Source organism: Salvelinus alpinus, chromosome 13, assembly GCF_045679555.1.
Source record: "Salvelinus alpinus chromosome 13, SLU_Salpinus.1, whole genome shotgun sequence".
Lineage (NCBI taxonomy): Eukaryota > Metazoa > Chordata > Actinopteri > Salmoniformes > Salmonidae > Salvelinus > Salvelinus alpinus.
Window position 1 is genome coordinate 8,524,550 of NC_092098.1, and position 16,642 is coordinate 8,541,191.

At 44.3% G+C, this 16,642-nt stretch overlaps 2 protein-coding genes and 1 long non-coding RNA gene across 3 annotated transcripts; 1 reads left to right on the forward strand and 2 right to left on the reverse strand.

Moving 5' to 3' along the window:
* Nucleotides 1-261: 261 nt before the first annotated feature.
* LOC139536938 (equilibrative nucleoside transporter 2-like) lies at nt 262-8,448 on the forward strand. The gene is made up of 13 exons (XM_071337674.1): nt 262-380; nt 1,599-1,646; nt 2,368-2,449; nt 2,655-2,842; nt 2,968-3,107; nt 3,274-3,408; nt 3,785-3,882; nt 3,989-4,070; nt 4,314-4,477; nt 4,570-4,675; nt 4,768-4,853; nt 4,981-5,180; nt 5,318-8,448. The coding sequence occupies exons 2-13, from the start codon at nt 1,615-1,617 to the stop codon at nt 5,427-5,429; spliced, it is 1,425 nt and encodes a 474-aa protein (XP_071193775.1). The 5' UTR covers nt 262-380; nt 1,599-1,614; the 3' UTR covers nt 5,430-8,448.
* On the reverse strand, nt 1,787-3,031 carry LOC139536939 (uncharacterized). Its single transcript, XR_011667430.1, has 3 exons — nt 2,944-3,031; nt 2,290-2,469; nt 1,787-1,927 (listed from the first exon to the last, which is right to left on the reverse strand). It is a non-coding gene; the product is annotated as an uncharacterized lncRNA (long non-coding RNA).
* A 2,567-nt stretch (nt 8,449-11,015) lies between the features above and the next one.
* Nucleotides 11,016-13,305, reverse strand: LOC139538020 (protein FAM161A-like). Its single transcript, XM_071339939.1, has 6 exons — nt 13,285-13,305; nt 13,098-13,162; nt 11,954-12,988; nt 11,692-11,841; nt 11,509-11,608; nt 11,016-11,150 (listed from the first exon to the last, which is right to left on the reverse strand). The coding sequence occupies exons 1-6, from the start codon at nt 13,303-13,305 to the stop codon at nt 11,016-11,018; spliced, it is 1,506 nt and encodes a 501-aa protein (XP_071196040.1).
* Between the last annotated feature and the right edge of the window lie 3,337 nt (nt 13,306-16,642).

The following is a 16,642-nucleotide window of genomic DNA, read 5'->3' on the forward strand; positions in this document are numbered from 1 at the left end:
TTATTTATACTCTTACTTTTTATTTTGTATATTTTAGCAATTACATTTACTTTTGATACTTAAGTATATTTGAAAACAAATAATTTTAGACTTTTACTCAAGTTGTATTTTTGCTGAGTTACTTTCACTTCTACTTTAGTCATTTTCTATTAAGGTAGCTTTCATTTTACTCAAGTGTGACAATTGGGTACTTTTCCACCCCTGAACAAACTTGGCTGAACAAACAGCCAATAGGCGCTCTCAAAATTGGCGCTCCATGTACAGGAAACACTTGTCTGTCAAGGATTCGCGCTAAATGTTGAAAAGCGTTCACTTCATTGAGCGCGTTTAATCAGCATCGCAAAAACGATACCAGCTACTAAACAATTCTACTCTAACGGGTGAGTTTTTAATGTTTAACAGACGTTGCTTTTATTATTTTGTTGGCATTTCTTTTCATTTGGCTGTGTTTTTTTGCATGGTGATATAACCACCGTGAAGAACAGCTCAAATAGCCTCGAGGCGCTCAACTATAGGCTACTTTTGTATTCGCTGAGATTTTTTTTGTGATCCAGAAATTAAGAAGAATTGTGCTTTATTTGTCCAATTTAATAGTGCCGCTTCAGGGGGCACTTCTTCTCTGAGCGTCTAGTTTATGTCTTCACTCAGCAACTACTGCTCAGTTGCTTGAGTTTTGAATAAGATGCTGTATTGTTGAATGTGTTACATGTTTTAACTGTTAGAATAAATCAAACGAATAGCCCTCAAAAACAATGCAGACAAGCAAAAATCCTTTCAATTGGTCTGTACATAAAAGAGCGACATGGGCAGCGTACTAGCCTGTGTGCAGAGCTACCTACTGTTGTTACTTTGTTGTACGTGTATGAGTCATATCCTCAACGTGGTGTTCTACGAGGAGCCACCGGTGGTCCCGACACCAAGGATTTAAATCAATATAATTCGATGTATCAACTACATTTTCTATTTGAAGCATGAGGCAGGTAGGTGGTGAGTGTGTGTTGACAGGTGTGGGCTACCCCAAGATGTTATAGTCCATCGGGAAGGATCTAATTTCTGATTAGATCTAGAGCGTTATAATTAAGGCTGTATAGGTCTGAAGTTAATGCCAATAGTTTAATACACCGGTATTAGCCGATGTAATGGAACACATTTTTCTCCATGTCAGTAATAAAACCGTTCATTTTGAGATGTTGTATAGGTCTAACATCCTCTATAATAATACTAATTTCATCTCAAAGTTTGCCATTGAATACTTCGTTTCAGAAGCCATGTGGAAAGCTTTTTTACCACATGGTTCATTCAGAAAGTAGCCTTGTCTAACCTGAGATACCTACCAGCTTCTGAACATGGCAGAAGACAAGGAAAGGATGTTGTAGAAATGATGGTGGGAGGGGACTGGATATGGTTAACTCCTTAAGTTGTAGACTTTTTAGAACATGCTGAAATCACCAAGAGCAAAAAATATGATGTTATTTCTTGTCAAAGATGACTGATTAGAATAACATCAGGGGGATTTGCTGTGGTTATTTTCAACACACCAGTATTTAAAAGAGTGACACGTTCTGAAGCTATCTTCTGTCCCATGCTTGTGTATACAGACTCAAGAGTATCAGGATGACTACCCAGAAGAATGCCCCTGTGGACCGGTGAGTTTACTCACTTTTCATTGGTTGAATCATCTGAGACAAAAAAACCTTGTTGGGAGCAGCTTTCACGTGCTTCTTCGTTTAGTCACCATATAACGACACAGGGCGAGATGTCAGATGCAGACACAGGAGGCAGATGGTTAGAGTCTCTGGTATTTATTCAAATACAAGGGGCAGGTCGAGGACAGGCAGATGTTCATTAACCAGGTCAGAGTCCGAAAGGTACTAGGGGGGCTAGAAAACAGAGACTAGGGCTGGTAGGCTTGACGAGACAAGACGAACTGGCAACAGACAAACAGAGAACACAGGTATAAATGCACTGGGGATAATGGGGAAGATGGGCGACACCTGGAGGGGGGTGGAGACATGAACGAAGATAGGTGAAACAGATCAGGGTATGACATCCCATATCGTTCATCTGAGCACTGGTCCATGGGAATCAGATAAGAAATGACATGATATATCAGTAATTACTCAGTAAAAAACTAGAAATTACTTGTTTCTTTGGGAAACATTAAGCATCACTAGGCACCATTTAGTACCAGGTAATCACCGATTGTGTAAGTAAACTATAAAATACCCATTCTTACCACAAACATTCCTATGAAATACAAAGTAAATACCAGTGGAAACAGTAACCTACCTTAAAACGCAGTGCTACCAGCGGATGTTGGAGTGGTTGCTATGTGAGATGTGAGTGATGTCTTCTCTCCCCTAACAGAGGCTGTGCTGTGGCCGTCATCATCTTTATCCTGGGACTGGGGACACTGCTGCCATGGAACTTCTTCATCACCGCCACTGAGGTACCACACAGCTCCTCTACCTCATCACAACCAGACACAAACACACACACACTCACACACACATTTAGGTACCACAAACAATAAACATTTTCACTGAATATTACACTTTCAGGCAAACATACTGTCTATTATTAGTTTGCCGTATGATAAGAGTAGGGGACTTCAGCTAATGTCACCTCTGTTCTCCCATTGTTTTCTGCTGAAGTATTTCGACGACCGCCTCAAAGGGACCCCGTCAAGTTACGGAACGACCCCAGTAACTAATGGAACGACCCCAGTTACGAATGGAACGACCCCAGTTACTAAAGACTACGAATTTGCCAGCTTTATGACCCTTCTATCCCAGCTGCCCCTGCTCCTCTTCACCCTAGCCAACTCGTTCCTGTACCAGTGGTGAGCAACATACCACATGGTTCTATGTGTCTAAACTTTTGATTCCACACCTCTCTCCTTTTGAATGGAAGGTCTAGTTTAATGTAGTGGTCTAACCCAACCTTCTTTTTCCTGTGTGGCGTTAGTATCAGAGAGAAGGTACGGATTGGTTTCAGTCTGGTCTCCATCCTCTGCCTCTTCCTCCTCACGGCCATTATGGTCAAGGTGCCCATGCAGCCCGACAGCTTCTTCTCTATTACCATGGCAACTATCTGGTTCATCAACTGTGAGTTGGTTCCCACCTGCTCTCATGTGTCCTTGGGTCACGTATTATATCGTTCAGAATCAGAAGTAGTCGTATCATTGTTTTGACTATTTGTCCAGTGAAAATGTGTTCCAATCAGATTTTATGTGGAAATACTCACACATCCCCTCTTCCTCCCCTTCTCCAGCTTTTGGAGCTGTGCTCCAGGGCAGTCTGTTTGGGCTGGTAGGAATGCTCCCCCCGAAGTACAGCACATTGTTTATGAGTGGTCAGGGACTGGCAGGGATCTTCGCTGCTCTGGCCAGTCTGCTCTCTATCCTCAGTGAGTACTACACTTCCCTACGCACCACATATCACCTCACGACACCCACTAACAACGAACACAATGACACACACCCAAGCACACTCAATCAACATGACCTCCTTCTCCTTAATATAGTAACAGGCTCACTAAAACAGGTCTTTTGCTAATGGCATTTGCTCACAATGTTTGCTCATATTAGCATAACTGGAAGAGCAGGCTCAAACTGTGGTAAACGTGTGTTATGCTTCAGCTTCGCTCAACTGATTAACTGGTAACCACATCCTGTTTGGTGGGAAACATCTCAGCTCCGCCTGCCAGCTTAGATTTGACTGTTTTTAGGTCAACTTGTCTTTTAATTCTATTTCGTACTGAGTTTCTCTTCTTCTCTGTGTAGGTAAAACAGACAAGGCCAGTGCTGCTCTTGGGTACTTCCTAACCCCCTGTTTGGCAACTCTGCTCACTTTGCTCAGCTACTTACTACTGCCACACCTGGTGAGTGGCTACACCGGTCATGACAAGAGAGCAATAGTCAGTTCTCCTACTGTTGCTTAGGACACTACAGAGGAATGTACTCATAAGATTGTGTGTTGGGTTCTAGGAGTTTGCCCGGTTTTACTTTGAGAAAAGTCAAAGTCACCATGACCAACTGGCGACCTCAAGCGAGCCTCTCAAAAGTGCAGGTAGGTTTATGGAACATTATATTCCATCCTTAACTAATAACAAATACATGATACCATGTAGAAGAGCTATTATTACTAATAGTTAATTCACTTATGTGCAGGGATTTTCCTTAATATGTTTGTTTGTTTTCAGTTATGTTTTCAAAACGATATAATGCTTGAACCATTTGTCACTGTCTTTATCACGGTCAAATCAGTGCAGTTGCCAGAGCCCTGACGATTTTCCCCCTATTCTTCTCAAAGACAAAGAAAAAGAAGCTTTGGCCAATGGTGACCTGAATGGCTACAACAATAAACCCATAATAACAAATGGTGATTTTGAGGCCAGTGTGACCAAAGAAGCCCTGTCCATGACGAAACAGACTGACAGTCACACCAGGTCATCTGTCCTGGCAGTCTTCAAAAAGGTGCCTTGTTCCGTATCCCACTGTCATTCCGATCTCAATTCAAAACAACATTTTCTCAAACATTTCTCTCACACTTTGTTACTGTTGTGCAGATTTGGGTGATGGCCCTCTGTGTGACGTGTGTGCTGGCTGTCACACTGTCGGTTTTCCCCGCTGTCACAGTGAAAGTGAAGAGTGTGTATGGAAACAAGGAGTGGGGTGAGCAAACAGCTGGGAGAATAACACATAATTGCCTAGTAATATAATGTCCAGTTGTGGTTGGACATCTGCCTTACATCTGTATCTTTCAGACCGATACTTTCTCTGTGTCTGCTGCTTCGTCGTCTTTAACGCCATGGACCTGATTGGCCGCAGTGTCACCTCTATGGTTCAGTGGGTGAGTCTGACATTTCTGCCCTCTGTCTGTCTTCTTTACTACCAATAACGGCATTCAATTGCTGCTCCAATGCCTCAGAGTATGTTTCTCTGCCTAATAGTGTCTCTCTGTCTCTATCTGTCCACAGCCCTCAAAGCGAAGCCGTCTGTTCCCTGTGCTCGTGGTCTCCCGTGTGGTCTTCATCCCTCTCATCATGCTGTGTAACACTGACAACCGTCAGTACCTGCCAGTCCTGTTCTCCCATGACGTTGCCTTCGTTGCCATCATGACATTATTCGCCGTGTCCAATGGATACTTCATCTGTCTCTGCATGTCCTACGCACCTCAGTGAGTCACAGAATTGATATCTTCCCGGAATCTATTCAACAGTTTTGTCAAATTGTTCCATTAACCGTTTTTTGTTTTGTTTGCAACGTGTTCCCCAGTATCTGAGCTGTCCACCTGATCCCTGTTCTCTTTCCCAGGTTGGTGAGGTCTAAAGACTGTGAGACAGCAGGGGCCTTGATGACCTTCTTCCTGGCTCTGGGTCTGTCTCTAGGGGCAGCCCTCTCCTTCCTGCTGAGGAACCTGCTTTAGAGAACACTACCTTCTACATACCGCTCTAACCAAACTAAGTCTGGTTACACTCTTATAAAAATAGACTGTTATCTTGAACCTAAAAGGGTTATCCATCTGTCCCCATAGGAGAACCCTTTGAAGAAGCCTTTTTGAATCCAGGCAGAACCCTTTTGGGTTCCATGTAGAACCCTCTGTGAAAAGAAACGATATAATGCTTCTACCTGGAGCCAAAAAGGGTTCTCCTATGGGGACAGCCAAATAACCCTTTTGGAACTATTTTTTTCTAAGAGTGTATTTATGTGTTACTCGCTGAATAGAAATGGGTTATACACATTGTAACGGTTGTCGTCGTCTGAAGAGGAAGAATCGGACCAAAGCGCAGCGTGGTAAATGTTCATGACTTTTATTTAAACTGAACACTAGAAAAAAATAACAAAGTGCAAAAACGAAACCGAAACAGTCCTGTCAGGTGCAGAAAACAACTACCCACAAAGCATAGGTGGGGAAAAGCTACCTAAGTATGGTTCCCAATCAGAGACAACGATAGACAGCTGTCCCTGATTGAGAATCATACCCGGCCAAAACAGAAATACAAAACATAGAAAAAGGAACATAGAATGCCCACCCAAATCACACCCTGACCAAACTAAAATAGAGACATAAAAAGCTCTCTACGGTCAGGGCGTGACAGTACCCCCCCCCCCCAAAGGTGCGGACTCCGGCCGCAAAACCTGAACCTATAGGGGAGGGTCTGGGTGGGCATTTCTCTGCGGTGGCGGCTCTGGTGAAGGACATAGACCCCGCTCCACCTCTGGCTTGGCCCACTTAGGTGGCGCCTCTAGAGCGGGAACCCTCGCCGCCGACCCCGGACTGGGGACCCTCGTAGCGGGCCCCGGATTGGGCACCCTTGTAACGGGCCCTGCACTGTGGACCCTCGTAGCGGGCCCCGGACTGGGCGCCCTCGTTGTGGACCCCGGACTGGGCACCCTCGTAGCGGGCTCTGGACTGGGCACCCTCGTAGCGGGCCCCGGACTGGGCACCCTCGTAGCGGGCCCCGGACTGGGCACCCTCGTAGCGGGCCCCGGACTGGGCACCCTCGTAGCGGGCTCCGGACTGGGCACCCTCGTAGCGGGCTCCGGACTGGGCACCCTCGTAGCGGGCTCCGGACTGGGCACCCTCGTAGCGGGCTCCGGACTGGGCACCCTCGTTGTTGGCCCCGGACTGGGCACCCTTGTTGGAGGCTCAAGTCTATCGCCTGACTCCGCCAATCTCCCCGCTGCCTCTCGTGCCTGCTGCGCTGCCTTGCCTCATATCACCGCCTCTCAGCTTTAGCTGCCTCCAGCTCCTTTTTCGGGCGGCGATATTCCCCAGCCTGTCTCCAGGGTCCCTTTCCGTCCAATATCTCCTCCCATGTCCAGGAGTCCTAAACCCTCTGCTCCTCCATACCACGCTGCTTGGTCCGTTGGTGGTGGGTAGTTCTGTAACGGTTGTCGTCGTCTGACGAGGAAGAATCGGACCAAAGCGCAGCTTGGTAAGTGTTCATGACTTTTATTTAAACTGAACACTAGAATAAAAGTAACAAAGTGCAAAAACGAAACCAAAAAAGTCCTGTCAGGTGCAGAAAACACTAAACAGAAAACAACTACCCACAAAGCATAGGTGGGGAAAAGCTACCTAAGTATGGTTCCCAATCAGAGACAACGATAGACAGCTGTCCCTGATTGAGAACCATACCCGGCCAAAACAAAGAAATACAAAACATAGAAAAAGAAACATAGAATGCCCACCCAAATCACACCCTGACCGAACCAAAATAGAGACATAAAAAGCTCTCTACGGTCAGGGCGTGACACACATATTCATTAATGCCAAAGCAAACGTACAGTACCAGTCAAAAGTTTGGACACACCTATTCATTCCAAGGTTTTTCTTTATTTTTACTATTTTCTACATTGTAGAATAATAGTGAAGACATCACAACTATGAAATAACACATATGGAATCATGTAATAACCAAAAAAGTGTTAAACAAATGAAAAATATATTTAATATTTTACATTCTTCAAAGTAGCCACCCTTTGCATTGATGACAACGTTGCACACTCTTGGCATTCTCTTAACCAGCTTCATGAGGAATGCTTTTCAACAGTCTTGAAGGAGTTCCCACATATGCTGAGCACTTGTTGGCTGCTTTTCCTTCACTCTGTGGTCCAACTCATCCCAAAGCATCTCAACTACCTTGAGTAGGTGTGTCCAAACTTTTGACTGGTACTGTATATGTATATTTCAAACGAAGAAAAGTTATTGCACTGTCACGCCCTGACCTTAGAGATCCTTATTATTCTCTATGTTTGGTTAGGTCAAGGTGTGACTCGGGTGGGAAAGTCTATATTTTCTATTTCTTTGCTTTTGGCCGAGTAGGGTTCCCAATCAGAGGTAGCTGTCTATCGTTGTCTCTGATTGGGGATCATATATAAGTTGTCATTTTCCTCTTGGTTTTTGTGGGATCTTGTTTTCTGTTTAGTTTCTTAGCCTTACAGAACTGTGCGCTTTCGTTTTTATACTTTGTTATTTTGTTTGGTGTCATCAATAAAGTTACGATGTACGCCTACCAAGCTGCGCCTTGGTCCATTCATTCTACCACCAACGAGAGCCGTTACAGGCACACTGACCTACAACATGTGGAAGTCAATCTAACTATGCAATGTGGGATACTGTCAGTGGTGTCCCATTCACTGGTGTAACATTTTTTGAGAGATACCTTGTTCTATTTTGGAGTTATTTAAGATTAAGTATTTTACCATTGTATTTCTTTTTATTACAGTTTTTATATTGTTTTTATACTGTATTGTGATTTTTTTACAATTTTTTTACTACTATTTACTATCTTATTGCATTTTATCTTCATTTGACCGCATTTTATAAACAATAATTCAGCTTTCATGGAAACAATTTTTTGGGGGAAAAGTCTGGTACCTGTCTCCCTGACATTCTGATGGTTTGAAAAATAAATGAAAAACTTTTCCAGAAAAACAAAGAAGCTTCTACCTCTATCTCTCTACCATGTCTGTTAGCTAATGTAAGCAGCTGGGGGTACAATTATAGTAGCTATTATCAAACCCCATTAGCTCTTGTCCTTACAGAGGAGAGGACAGTGAATTTATTTATTTAAAAAATATATATATTTCACCTTTATTTAACCAGGTAAGCTAGTTGAGAACAAGTTCTCATTTACAACTGCGACCTGGCCAAGATAAAGCAAAGCAGTGCAACACAAACAACAACATAGAGTTACACATGGAATAAACAAGCGTACAGTCAATAACACAATAGGAAAAAAGAAAGTATATACAGTGTGTGCAAATGGCGTGAGGAGGTAAGGCAATAAATAGGCCATAGTAGCGAAGTAATTACAATTTAGCAGATTAACACTGGAGTGATAGATGAGCAGATGATGATGTGCAAGTAGTGATACTGGCACAAAAGAGCAGAAAAGTAAAAAAAACAAGCAATATGGCGATGAGGTAGGTAGATTGGGTGGGCTATTTACAGATGGACTATGTACAGCTGCAGCGATCGGTTAGCTGCTCAGATAGCTGATGTGTAAAGTTAGTGAGGGAAATATGTCTCCAGCTTCAGCGATTTTTGCAATTCGTTCCAGTCACTGGCAGCAGAGAACTGGAAGGAAAGGCGGCCAAAGGAGATGTTGGCTTTGGGGATGATCAATAAGATATACCTGCTGGAGCGCATGCTACGGGTGGGTGTTGTTATTGTGACCAGTGAGCTGAGATAAGGCGGAGCTTTACCTAGCATAGACTTATAGATGACCTGGAGCCAGTGGGTCTGGCGACGAATATGTAGCGAGGGCCAGCCGACTAGAGCATACAGTTCGCAGTGGTGGGTGGTATAGACTTGGTAACAAAAAGGATGGCACTGTGATAGACTGCATCCAGTTTGCTGAGTAGAGTATTGGAAGCTATTTTGTAGATGACATCGCCGAAGTCGAGGATCGGTAGGATAGTCCGTTTTACTAGGGTAAGTTTGGCAGCATGAGTGAAGGAGGCTTTGTTGCGAAATAGAAAGCCGATTCTAGATTTGATTTTGGATTGGAGATGTTTGATATGAGTCTGGAAGGAGAGTTTACAGTCTAGCCAGACACCTAGGTATTTGCTGTTGTCCATATATTCTAGGTCAGAACCGTCCAGAGTAGTGATGCAAGTCGGGCGGGCGGGTGCGGGCAGCGAGCGGTTGAAAATGCATGCATTTGGTTTTTACTAGCGTTTAAGAGCAGTTGGAGGCCACGGAAGGAGTGTTGTATGGCATTGAAGCTTGTTTGGAGGTTAGTTAACACAGTGTCCAAAGAAGGGCCAGATGTATACAGAATGGTGTCGTCTGCGTAGAGGTGGATCAGGGAAACACCCGCAGCAAGAGCGACATTGTTGATATATACAGAGAAAAGAGTCGGGCTGAGAATTGAACCCTGTGGTACCCCCATAGAGACTGCCAGAGGTCCGGACAACAGGCCCTCCGATTTGACACACTGAACTCTGTCTGCGAAGTAGTTGGTGAACCAGGCGAGGCAGTCATTTGAGAAACCAAGGCTATTGAGTCTGCCGATAAGAATACGGTGATTGACAGAGTACAAAGCCTTGGCCAGGTCGATGAAGACGGCTGCACAGTACTGTCTTTTATCGATGGCGGTTATGATATCGTTTAGTACCTTGAGCGTGGCTGAGGTGCACCCATGACCAGCTCAGAAACCGGATTGCACAGCGGAGAAGGTACGGTGGGATTCGAAATGGTCAGTGATCTGTTTATTAACTAGAAAGGCAGGGCAGGATGGATATAGGTCTATAACAGTTTGGGTCTAGAGTGTCACCTCCTTTCAAGAGGGGGATGACCGCGGCAGCTTTCCAATCTTTAGGGATCTCGGATGATACGAAAGAGAGGTTGAACAGACTGGTAATAGGGGTTGCAACAATGGAGGCAGATAGTTTTAGAAAGAGAGGGTCCAGATTGTCTAGCCCAGCTGATTTGTACGGGTCCAGGTTTTGCAGCTCTTTCAGAACATCTGCTATCTGGATTTGGGTGAAGGAGAAGCTGGGGAGGCTCGGGCAAGTAGCTGCGGGGGGTGCGGAGCTGTTGGCCGGGGTTGTGGTAGCCAGGAGGAAAGCATGGCCAGCCATAGAGAAATGCTTATTGAAATTTTCGATTATCATGGATTTATCGGTGGTGACCGTGTTACCTATCCTGGGCAGCTGGGAGGAGGTGCTCTTGTTCTCCATGGACTTGACAGTGTCCCAAAACTTTTTGGAGTTAGAGCTACAGGATGCAAATTTCTGTTTGAAAAAGCTAGCCTTTGCTTTCCTGACTGACTGCGTGTATCGGTTCCTGACTTCCCTGAACAGTTGCATATCGCAGTTGCATATCAACAGTGGGACTTCTCAAAGAATGCACTGATATAAGATGGTAGAGAGATGCAACATACAATTTGAATGTGATTGAACACTTGTAATTTAATACACTAGTAAAACATGTCTTTGTCAGGGTTCATCCCTCAGAAGAGTCTGCAAGCTCCTCATGCAGATCAGTATCAGTGCCCTCCTAGGCTTCCTCTGTGGCCTCCAGCTGTAAATGCTGGCCCTGTTCCTGGAGCATAGCCTTGCTCCACAGCAGAGCCTCGTCCAGCCCAGCCCGCTCCAGGATCAGAGAGAAACGCTTGTCTGCCTCTCTCCGGGTCTTTGGACAGGACACAACACAATTACCCTATGATGTTATCCCCACTTCCTGAGATCAGGCACTAACAATGTGGAGTTGTAGGCATAGCCGCGAGAAGTAGTTTGGTGGGATGCTTGCCTGCGCTACAGACAGCTATATCGGTCAGCTAATACAGGACTAGTAAAGGCCTAGTGCGCTACTTTTGTGAAGATGTTATTTTTTATTTATATATATTTCATTATTATGATTTTTCAGGGGGCTACTTCCCGCTGCTATGGTTGTAGGCACCCGACCTTAGAAGTACTTCACTGTGGCTGAATAGTGTGTACTGGTAAAGGAGGGATATCAGCTGAGTTGCAACTCTACGCTGAACTCTGACCTGCCAGTGGCGCTGGAGCAGCAGTGGTCTACTGTTCACTCTCTCCATCATGTCTGCCAGCTCAGATTGATACTCGGCACTACGCACCTTCATCTCCTTCCTAAGTTACACAAAGGGAGGGCTGAGTATTGTTCAGTATAGTAATATTCTGTGAGCTCCCCTCCATGGTCTTAAGAGGTATACCTGAAGTTCTGTTGTTGCCGCTGTGCCCTGGCAGTACTGCGCTGTTTCTGGGCGTTGAGCCACTTGGCCACTTCTTTCTGAAGACTACAGCTAGCTTCTGACTTCTGCTGCTCTGCTCTCAGTCTCTTCTCTCTCATTACTAGTCTCTTCCTGTAAACAGCAGAAGATGTATTCATTAGTCTAAATAGAAACCTGCCACAGTTAAAAAACAACAACATTTGCATCAAGTTAAGAACTGAAATTCAGTATACTCTGCACATACTTCGCAGCCTCCTCTCGTAGCAGTGCAGACTTGGTAAGTCTTTGTGAGCTGGCCAGAATCCTAGCTAGCTCCCACTTCACCACGGGGCATGGGTCCTTCTTGCCATGCTTCTGAGTTTCCTTAGACGTACTGACAGTCTGATCCCCTCCAGCGTTCACCTGGAAACTAAAAGGCTGTGGCACGGTGGAATGCATTCCCTGTCTGACGCTCCTGAGACGGTCCTCAAACCTGTGGTGCAACCTCCCAAAGTCGGGTATAGTCCGGTTGATAATGGGTTGGAAAGTGAGCTTCTTCTCCACTCTCGTTGGAGGGGGACAACGGGTAGCCAGCTGGGCACATCTTTTCAGTATGTCCTTATAGGAGCGGACAGGAACTGAAGTCTCAGGCTTTGGTCCCTCGTCTCCCTCCTTGGCTCCTGTTCCCTCTCCATCACCCTCAGCTACAGCCATCCTCTTGGCAGAACCATGTGCAACCTTTGACCCCAAGTTAAAGGGCTGTTGCATGGCCAGCATAAGATCACTCCGTTTCTCATAGAGAACCTTTCTCTGCCTCTCACACTCCTCTACGATCTTATCATACAAGGGCAACTGGTTGCTCTTGGGAACAGGGTTCGCTTTGAATCGAGGCAGCGTGGCTGTTGGCTTGTTGGCAGTCTCCACCCAGGCCTTCCTAAGCTGCCTCTGCTTTTGCCCCTCGCTCTCCTCACGCAGGGTCATCTTGAAAGGCTGTGGCACGGTCACTTTGGGTAGGCATCTCTTATCTTCCTTCAGTTTGGGTGTGATGATCTTTGGTTGGGGACCTTGGGGTTGGGGTTTTGGGTTGTAGTCGTCTATGGAGAAGCCCTCCCACATCCATGAAGGAGCATCTCTCGCAGGCAGCAGAGTCCCTGTAAACCCTTTATCCATGTCCTCCTCATTCTCACATGTCACCGAGGCCGCTGACTCTTTGTGCCCCTTTTCATTGCCGCTCCTTACTCCTTCCTCACTAGAGATGATGGGAATTAAATACAGTGCAGTGTTGTTGGCTGAGTCACACCTAAATAGCCCACAGTTGACACAAGTTCAGCTCACCTAAATAAGTTGCAGAAGACACATCAATTGTGATTCATACATGTAATCATGGTGATCATGGGACACCTTCTCACCATTTACTGTCCAAGGGTGTGGTGACAATTTCAACTGTAATGCACTTCAAAGGTATGTAGACAGGCTGAAAAAAACAACAACATGAGAGCTCTGAAACCTTAGAAGAAAGAATGGTCTCTATTCATTCCGTAGCACTGAATATCCGCTTTTTAGCGCGATTGGCAATTAAAGGCAATGGTCCCGCACCCGCAGTCGCAGAGACTGCATTCATGGTACACGCTCCACCAGTCGGCTCAATCAGAAATTACGGATCTACAGTAATACGGATTGAATCCATCCCATAGTTTCCCATGCATTAAAGTAGATTTATTATTAATCCAGTTGCCTGGTTACATTTTCTCTATGTGTCCCTCTATTTCTCTAAGTCACTGTATCAGACAATTGATAGCAAGACCACGTTTTATATTACTGTACACCATTGGGGTGGTTATTTATTACATTAATGTGGACCTGCCATTTATGCCAATTAGTTAAACGAAGACAACATGGAGTTGGGGGTGGACACTGCGCTCCAACTGCCCAAGCGGCCTACCTTCAGACAGCTCCAATCAACAAAGCTGCGGGTCTTCAAAGTCACAAAATGCGATGTGTTAGGCTTTACATTTTGAGGCCCTGCGCATTGATTCCACTTCTGGTTAACTGGCGAATTTATACAACCATTTAACATGACCGAATTTCGATGTGCGCCCCACATTATTTTACTAAATTATATTCACAAAACAGAGGCCACTTCGTATGATCCCATTCTCCCGTTTGGAACAAGTATTCTGAGAAATAGAACACACGGAACACCGCCTGTTGTTAAAGAACTCGTTATGTCACAAGGGACACACTATTTAATTGATTTTTAGCTATCACATCATTTGTACCACTCGACAAGAGCATTCTACAGTAAAATTGAAAATATCCGCGAACGCCTCCATATCCAGTCAATGGTGAAAGCATTGGACTTTTTCCAATTTGCACCAAATTTCAATTAATGTCCTCTGCCCCTCTTATCTGTTTGTCTGCTTATGTTACAGTGCCTTCAGAAAGTATTCACACCCCTTGACTTATTCCACATTGCATTGTGTTACAGTCTGACTTCAAAATTTTTCAAAAAAAATCTCACCCATACCCCATACACGATACCCCATAATGACAAAGTGAAAACATGTTTTTAGATTTTTTTTGATTGAACATCTCATGTACATAAGTAACATAAGTGAACATAAGTACATAAGTGAGTCAATACATGTTAAAATCACCTTTGGCAGCTATTACAGCTGTACGTTTTTCTGTCTTGCCCATTATTCTTCGAGCTCTGTCAAATTGGTGTTTGATCATTGATACCAACCATTTTCAAGTATTGCCATCGATTTTCAAGCGGATTAAAGTCAAAATTGTAACTCGCTGTCGTCTTGGTAAGCGACTCTGGTGTAGATTTGACCTGCTGAAAGTTGAATTAATCTCCCAGTTTCTGGTGGAAGGCAGACTGAACAAGGTTTTCCTCTAGGATTTTGCCTGTGCTTAGCTCCATTCTGTTTATTTTTTATCCTGAAAAACTCCCCAGTCCTTAACAAGCATGCCTATTACATGATGCAGCCACCATAATGCTTGAAACTATGGAAAGTGGTACTCAGTAATGTGTTGTATTGGATTTGCTCCAAACATAACACTTTGTACTACTTTAGTGCCTTGTTGCAAACAGGATAATACGCATCACTGCATCCTGTCTCAAAAGGTTGGCTGGTCCTCATTAAAGTCCCGTAGATCACTTCATTACTCCATTTTTGTTTACAAAGCTCTATTATACACATAGGCGGAAATCCCAGGGGGGACGGGGGGGACACGACCCCCCCATCTTGGGAAAAATATGATTCGTCCCCCCCAATATATCACTGTAAACATAACTATGTAATTTCAATAATATTAATAATACGCAATGAAAACACGCGTTTTTAAGTTTCAAAAGATTGCGACCCCTCCCGCCCTTTGCCTCACAATGGTTTGATCCACTGCCAGTTCTTTAGCTGGCAAGGTAATAGAGGGTTCGTAAATACTGTCCGAAAGGGACATGTACGTAACTGACGTGAGGTTAATCCAGTCAATCCATAGCAGGTCCATAGCAATGTTATTTATTTATTTTTACGTTGGCAGGGTTCACACACTAGCTGAATTTGCAGAGCTAGCGCGCAAACTAAAGCAAACATTAACTATCAAGCTAGCTAGTACCTATTCCATTTATGTGGCGTCATCAAAGATGGAATCTTTGCTATCGTCAGTTTATTCCAAGATCAGCATGCAGCTGTAGTGCTTCGACGTCCCTGTGATAAGGTTAGCGATAAACTGAAGTCCAAACTGAACAGAACAGAACTACACTCTCTTCTACCATTGTCTTAAATATATATAATGGTCTCGTTGCAAAAGATAAATTGTCGCTAGTGAACTTTTTATTTTTTATTTTATTTCACCTTTATTTAACCAGGTAGCAAAGATTATAGCAAACACACAGAAACGGAATTGGTGCTCGCTAGCTTTCCAAATTCAGCTATTGTTGGAAGCCAGCCAATATGAAACAAACTATTAAAATTACAAAAGGTTGCAGCATGTGTTGTGTAAATGTGTGTGTGTGCAGCTAGGCCAGCCAGGTAGAAAAATGGCAGAAAAAAGTAAGAAGACGGACATCAGAGTATTTGTCAGTACACCAAAACGCATAGTAAGAACTCTAGTAGCCTAATCTCAAAGACTAGTTGATAAAATGTTCATAAGAAAGAAGTGAAATGCTAATGGAAATGTTTCACAATGATGTCATTAGGCAGAGCAGGCAACAGATGGCACACAGACAGCAGAGCTGGGGACAGATATGCAGGGACAGATTGGCAGAGACAGGGAGTCTCAGGTAAGTTTGTTGAGTCTTTGTTTGGCAACATTATGAAAGGTTCTCAATTTTTTTGACTTGTAAAATAGGGACATAATTGGAAAATGCCATGGATACCCCCACTCTCAACTTAAACTGGTGACTAAACTAAGATTTGTTTACGGCAATGGTATTGCTGTTGTGATTAATTGTGTAGTTTTGGGTACCGGTAGTTAGGAGTACGGCAAACACCTTATTTATTTTCTAGGAGACAGACTGTGAGTCAGTTAGGGTGGTGAAAGGGAAAGAGCCAGGGAGAGAGACTTCAGAGGACAGTGTCACAGCCACGGCAGGACCAAGTGTCACCCTTGTTGCCAGCAGCACCAGTATAGGGGACAGTGGCACAGCATTGTCCAGTTACCTCAGTGATGGCACAAAACCATATCAGCCACACCCACAATTTATAGAACCGCAAACTCTTGCCAACAGAGTGTTGACGTTTCAAGAGAGATGGTTTCGCGATTTCCCCTGGCTACATTATAATCCATCAATAAAAGGAGTGTTGTGTTTTCACTGTAGCCAAGGGTTTTCAAGCCAGCCATCTTTTGGCCAAAGAGCAGATGCTGCCTTCATTAGTGCAGGATTTAGGAACTGGAGAAAAGCCATTGAAAAATTCACAGCACATCAAAACTGCCAAACCCACCG